Source organism: Camelina sativa, chromosome 11 (assembly GCF_000633955.1).
Source record: "Camelina sativa cultivar DH55 chromosome 11, Cs, whole genome shotgun sequence".
Classification (NCBI taxonomy): Eukaryota; Viridiplantae; Streptophyta; class Magnoliopsida; order Brassicales; family Brassicaceae; genus Camelina; species Camelina sativa.
In genome coordinates this window covers 3,252,445-3,259,134 of record NC_025695.1, presented here as the reverse complement: position 1 = coordinate 3,259,134, position 6,690 = coordinate 3,252,445, and the positions used below count along the sequence as shown (strand labels likewise).

At 34.4% G+C, this 6,690-nt stretch overlaps 3 protein-coding genes across 3 annotated transcripts in view; all 3 read left to right on the top strand.

Moving 5' to 3' along the window:
• On the top strand, positions 1,622–3,682 carry LOC104721367 (UPF0496 protein At4g34320-like). The gene is made up of 3 exons (XM_010439328.1): positions 1,622–1,788; positions 1,890–2,365; positions 2,785–3,682. The coding sequence occupies exons 2-3, from the start codon at positions 1,921–1,923 to the stop codon at positions 3,462–3,464; spliced, it is 1,125 nt and encodes a 374-aa protein (XP_010437630.1). The 5' UTR covers positions 1,622–1,788; positions 1,890–1,920; the 3' UTR covers positions 3,465–3,682.
• LOC109127221 (UPF0496 protein At4g34320-like) lies at positions 3,830–4,255 on the top strand. The gene has a single exon (XM_019231746.1). It carries the CDS (start codon positions 3,830–3,832, stop codon positions 4,253–4,255), a length of 426 nt encoding a protein of 141 aa, XP_019087291.1.
• The window catches only part of LOC104721366 (UPF0496 protein At4g34320-like), a 2,199-nt gene continuing 1,094 nt past the window's right edge, over positions 5,586–6,690 (top strand). Inside the window, exons 1-2 of the mRNA XM_019232367.1 lie at positions 5,586–6,030; positions 6,149–6,663. Coding sequence (XP_019087912.1) covers positions 5,604–6,030; positions 6,149–6,663 — 942 coding nt within the window. The 5' untranslated portion in view covers positions 5,586–5,603. The remainder of the gene's footprint in view (positions 6,031–6,148; positions 6,664–6,690) is intronic.

Here is a 6,690-nt window from a genome sequence, read left to right as displayed (position 1 = left end):
TTTTTTTTTTTTTTTTTTTTTTTTTTTAATAATTCTGTGATGCCCGTTGCTTTTAATCTTGAAACTGTTAGGAATAGAGAATATCTAGCTAGGAAGGACAAAAATATATGGCTGCATTTTATATGTTTAAAACAAGTCAACACAAATAAATACGATCACTTAACGTGTAAGAACTTATAGGTAACGCACATAACATTAATCGTCACAATTCACATCGTTGTATTATAATTATCACGTTTTGAGAAGATTTTATTTCTTTCTTCTCTAAATGACGTTTGAGAAGATCAGAAGAATAATTATATACTCCTAGTCTCCTACTAAACCCTATTTAATTTTTAGATTAATGTAGTATAGAAATACAAATAACTAATAAGATAGCGAGCTAATGACTCATCATCAGTCATCACATATAGGACGTAACATTTTTATCTTATTACGACATTATTTATAGTTTATTGAATAAATAATTCTTTTTCGTTGAAATGTTATGAGCAAATAACACTGTACGATGTTTTTTTTTTTTTGTTAAAGAATATTCAAATTAAAATGAAAAGGGAAATGAAAATGTTTAAGGGTCCAAGCCCAAGAATAAAGCCCGAATAGAATAAAACTAGTTAGACCCATAGTTTAAAAAGAACCAAAATAAACCAAATAGTGAACCGAACCAGTTAGAATCGGACCAGGAAAGAAACGGTTGGCATTAACCCTTCTTCACCCACCCAACCGAACATTGTACGATGTTTGCGTAATCGTTTATTCTTCTAACATTTAACGCATGTTTCATATAAAAATGACTTATCACACATATATATATCTATATATCGATCGATATTGTCCAAACTCCAAAGCATGAAAAACTAAAAATAGTACGTACGTTAAATTTTTCGCCATTACATCATTATTTAGTTTACTGAGTAGATTCGTTTGCCAATGACGTAACTAATAAAAAGTGTTGTGATCTGATTTTAAAGTATATAATGAGTAATTTCTATTTTCAACTACATTTTAATAAAAAAAATCAACATTGTTTGGTATATAATTGTAGGGTACAATCAACGTTTGGGTAATACGTGACACATGATAGATGTGATATTATGTACTTTTTTCTTCTCAAAATTTAACCTTACGATTTAAATCCAATACACGTTTACAAGTTTCTGATCGCAAACGGATACGAAAGTTTTGCATATACGCTAACTATCATGATCAATCATATATAATGCAACAATTTGTAGTTCTTTAACAACAAAAAACACAATACTTTGTAGTGTGTGTCAACACACAGAAAGATATCCTTCAAAGACAGATATATACAGTATCGTGAATACGTTACATATTTGTGACGTACGCACACAGAAAAACAAAAAAAGTTGTATGTAATACGTTTTTGACACGCACATATAGAAAAATGTAAGCATTTGGCGTAGTCGAAAAGGCGGCTAAGTAGAGAGAGAGAGTAAACGTTTGCTTACAGCGTTATACAAAGCCCTAATTCTAATCATCATCATGCGTGCAAGCTATTTTCCATTTCCTTTAACGATTCTCATTCTTACTCTCTTCAAGCTTCTTCTTTCTTCCTTTTATTCTTTCTTTATTTAATTTTTTTCCCCTATTTCTCTCCCAATTTTTTTTTTCTTTTCCCGGAAAATTCTCTTCTCTCTTGTTGTTGTTTCTCCTGATAAACCCGACCAAGTTTATCTCTTCTCTTTCTAACTAATCATTTCTCTTTCAACTTTCTCTCATATATAATTGCACCTTTTGATTTTAGTATATTTCTTTCATTTTCTTGTACGCATATCTATGTTAAAACGCATTTCTAAGATCATAAATATTATTGTTACTATTACTTGAGCTCAATCTTGCTTATTTGGTTTTATTCGTATCTTCAGAATCGAATTCGGTGCTAGCTACTACTTTCAAATGGGAAACCAAACAAGCAAAAAGCCACAGGATGCATCGGCTAAGAGCGTGCACTACACAACGGAGCTGAGATCTTACGAGGCTGCGTGTAAAGCTGACACGGAGCTTCAATCTTTCGACACGTGTTTGCAAGCACGGACAAGTCACGTGATAAGCACGCTAGCTACAGGAGTTGAGGTTCGAGCGCTCTCGTTCGATTCCTTGAAAGAAGTGACGCAGTGTTTGTTGGAGATGAACCAAGAAGTTGTGAAAGTAATTTTGGATTGCAAGAAAGACATATGGAAGAATCAAGAAATGTTTGAGCTTGTCGAAGATTACTTTGAGAACAGCTTGAAGACGCTTGATTTTTGTGCTGCTTTGGAGAAAGGCTTGAGACGAGCTCGTGATAGCCACCTTTTGATTCTTGTTGCTCTTCAGCAATTTGAAGATGAGAGCCTTGTTCAAGGTAACACTTTTGTTTCTTTCCTTTATTTTCTTAGTATTTATTAATAAATTAGGGACAGGAAAAATAAAGTTTCATATTGTCTTGTCCTAATCCCGTTTTACTCATATATATAAAACTGTATTCTCAATTGACATTTATAATTTTCAAAACCTGTTTAAAAATAGGATGGAAATTAAGTATTTTCTGTGTTTACAGAATTTAATCATTATCGTTGACAAAAATTAATAGTAGTTTAGTGTAGAATGACAAGTATTTTCAATGTCTTTTGTTTTATTTCCATTTGGTGTATAAATTCGACACATTATTATTCCTGATTTTTCGTTTTTTTTTGTTTTTTTTTGATCCTGTCCTAATTATTTAAGATTTTGACTTTTGACACTGATCATCATCTTATGGTTTCATCATCTTATGGTTCGTAGGTGGGAACGGATACAAGAAGACACTTGAAGAGCTAAAGAATTTCAAAGACGCAGAGAGTCCTTTCAACGAAGACTTCTTCAAAATGTTCCAATCTGTTTACAAACAACAGATGGTGATGCTTGAGAAGCTTCAGCTTCGTAAGAACAAGCTTGACAAGAAGCTTAAATGCATCCACACTTGGAGGAAGCTCTCCAGCATCATCTTTGTGGCTACTTTCGCCACTGTGCTCATCTGCTCTGTTGTGGCTGCAGCCATGGCAGCTCCTCCCGTGGCTGCGGCTCTGGCTGCAGCTACTGCAGTGCCACTAGGCTCCATGGGGAAGTGGATCGACTCTCTGTGGAAGAACTACGAGAATGCACTCAAAGGGCAGAAGGAGGTGATCAGTTCCATGCAGGCAGGGACATTTGTGGCGGTTAAAGATTTGGATAATATCCGGGTTTTGATCGAACGGTTGGAGATTGAGATCACCGGGATGGTGAAGAGTGCGGAGTTTGCTGTGGAGCATAACGCAGTCAAGATTGGGATTGATGATATCAAGAAGAAACTTGAGGTGTTTAAGAAGAACGTAGAGGAATTGGGGACTCAAGCTGATTTGTGTAGCAGAGATATTAGAAGGGCAAGGACAGTGATTCTCCAAAGGATCATCAGGCATCCTAATAATGCTAGTAGCAGCAACTGAGCAACACAAAAAACTAGACCAGTTTCTCTCTTCTTCAGCACATGAATGATGAAGACTATAAATAATAGTACAGATTCTCTCTGAGTTTTTACTATCAATTAATGTTCAATAACTCAAAACTACTGTTTATGATAATTGTTGCAATCTCTATATTCTTTTTATGATTGAAAAGTGAAAACAATGGAAGACAAATCTTTTTCACATTTGGATTGAGACTATACACTAAATTTTAATTTAATAAAATTGTGGCAAGTATCAATGGCTTCTAAATTTTCAGAGATATGTATTTTTATTATTTNCTCTCCAGCATCATCTTTGTGGCTACTTTCGCCACTGTGCTCATCTGCTCTGTTGTGGCTGCAGCCATGGCAGCTCCTCCCGTGGCTGCGGCTCTGGCTGCAGCTACTGCAGTGCCACTAGGCTCCATGGGGAAGTGGATCGACTCTCTGTGGAAGAACTACGAGAATGCACTCAAAGGGCAGAAGGAGGTGATCAGTTCCATGCAGGCAGGGACATTTGTGGCGGTTAAAGATTTGGATAATATCCGGGTTTTGATCGAACGGTTGGAGATTGAGATCACCGGGATGGTGAAGAGTGCGGAGTTTGCTGTGGAGCATAACGCAGTCAAGATTGGGATTGATGATATCAAGAAGAAACTTGAGGTGTTTAAGAAGAACGTAGAGGAATTGGGGACTCAAGCTGATTTGTGTAGCAGAGATATTAGAAGGGCAAGGACAGTGATTCTCCAAAGGATCATCAGGCATCCTAATAATGCTAGTAGCAGCAACTGAGCAACACAAAAAACTAGACCAGTTTCTCTCTTCTTCAGCACATGAATGATGAAGACTATAAATAATAGTACAGATTCTCTCTGAGTTTTTACTATCAATTAATGTTCAATAACTCAAAACTACTGTTTAGGATAATTGTTGCAATTTCTATATTCCTTTTATGATTGAAAAGTGAAAACAATGGAAGACAAATCTTTTTCACATTTGGATTGAGACTATACACTAAATTTTAATTTAATAAAATTGTGGCAAGTATCAATGGCTTCTAAATTTTCAGAGATATGTATTTTTATTATTTTTTAAATGATATGAATTTTAATATCAAATTAAATGATATTAATAATTCTAATGATAATAACAATATGAAAATATCAGTAGCTTTTAAATTTGTGTTAATATTTAAAAACTATAATTCTTATTATTTTTCCTCTTATATATATATATATATGTAATTTTGTTATTATTTAATCTTGAATTTTATTATTTTCCTCTTAATATATGTAATATTAATTATATATTCCTATATTAGTTATATATATATATATATATGTGTGTGTGTACATATATATATAGTATGTAAAATAGAAGAATTGGGGAATCAAGCTGATTTGTGTAGCAAATATAAGAGAACATACTATAAAACTGTGACTAATATCAATGGCTTTAATTTTTTTTGTTAATTTATGGGATATGGATTTATATGATTTTTAAAATGATATGAAATTTAATATCAAATTAAATAAATAAAAAGTAATATAAAAAATATCAGTATCTTTTAAATTTTTGTTGATCTATGGGATATGGATTTATATGATTTTCAAAATGATATGAAATTTTTTATCAAATTAAATAAACTAAAAAGTAATGTAGAAAATATCAATATCTTTTAAAATTTTGTTAGTATATACATCATATATACAATCTAGAATTCATATTATTTTCATCTTATGTAAGTGAAACCAACTTTCTTTTTTGACATGTAAGGAAATCCAACTTACATATATATAAATCACTCAATATACATTAATTAGTTATATAGATGGATAAATTAATCACTATTTAAATTAATTAGTATATGATGCAACATATACATCTCTATATATATATATGTATACAAGTTTTTGTGTTCTCTTTTGTCTCTCCCAAATCTATTCTCTTTTACTGTGTTGTTGCCTCTGGTACGCCCGACTAAGTTATATCTTTTTCTCACTAATCGTTTCGCTCGGTCTCGACCTTTTGTTTTAGTCTATATATTCTTCTTTCATCTGTGTACGCATTTGTATGTTTTAAACGCATTGGTTGATCTGTTTTATTCGTCTTCAGAATCGAATTCGGAACTGCGTTAATAATGGGAAACAAAACAAGCAAAAATTCAATGAAGACATCGGCCAAGGTCTACGCGACGGAACTGAGAGCGTACGAGGCTGCATGTAGAAAAGACAAGGAGATCCAGTCTTTCGACACGCGAATGCACGCACGGACGAGTCACCTGATAAGCGCACTAGCTACGGACGTTGAGGTTCGAGCGCTCTCGTTTGATTCCTTGAAAGAAGTGACGCAGTTTTTGTTGGAGATGAACCAAGAAATTGTGAAAGTGATCTTGGATTGCAAGAAAGACATATGGAAAGATAAAGAAATGTTTGATTACTTTGAGACTAGTTTGAAGACGCACGAATTCTATGATGCTTTGGCGGACAGCATGCATTGGGTTCGTAGTAATCACCATTTGATTCTTGGTGTTCTTCGGCAGTTTGAAGAAGAGAGCCTCGTTCAAGGCAAAACTTTTATTTTTTCCTCTCTCTTTTATTCGTGGTTTTAAACATAGAATGGGAAAACTTAAAATAAAACTTCTTACCTTTTTAACACTTTGTTTTATATTTTTGGTTTTGGCAGGTGGGAACGGATACAAGAAGACACTTGAAAAGCTGAAGAATTTCACAGACGCACAGAATCCTTTTGGCGAAGACTTCTTCAACATGTTCCAATCTGTTTACAAACAACAGATGCTAATGCTTGAGAAGCTTCAGCTTCGTAGGAACAAGCTCGACACATGCTCCAGCATCATCTTCGTGGCTACCTATGCCACTGTGCTCATCTGCTCTGTTGTGGCTGCGGCTATGTCCGCTCCTCCTGTGGCTCCGGCTCTCGCTGCTCCAGTGCCACTGGGTACCATGGGGAAATGGATCGACTTGCTGTGGAAGAACTATGAGAAAGCACTCAAAGGACATAAAGACGTGATCAGTTCGATGCAGCCAGGGACATATGTAGCAGTGAAGGATTTGGATGATATTCGGTTATTGATCCAAGAGTTGGATATTGAGATCAGGAGTATAAACAAGAGTGATGATTATGCGGTGGAGCTTAAAGCAGTCATGATTGGGGTCAATGCCATTAAGAAGATTCTTGAGGTGTTTGAGAAGAATATAGAGGAATTG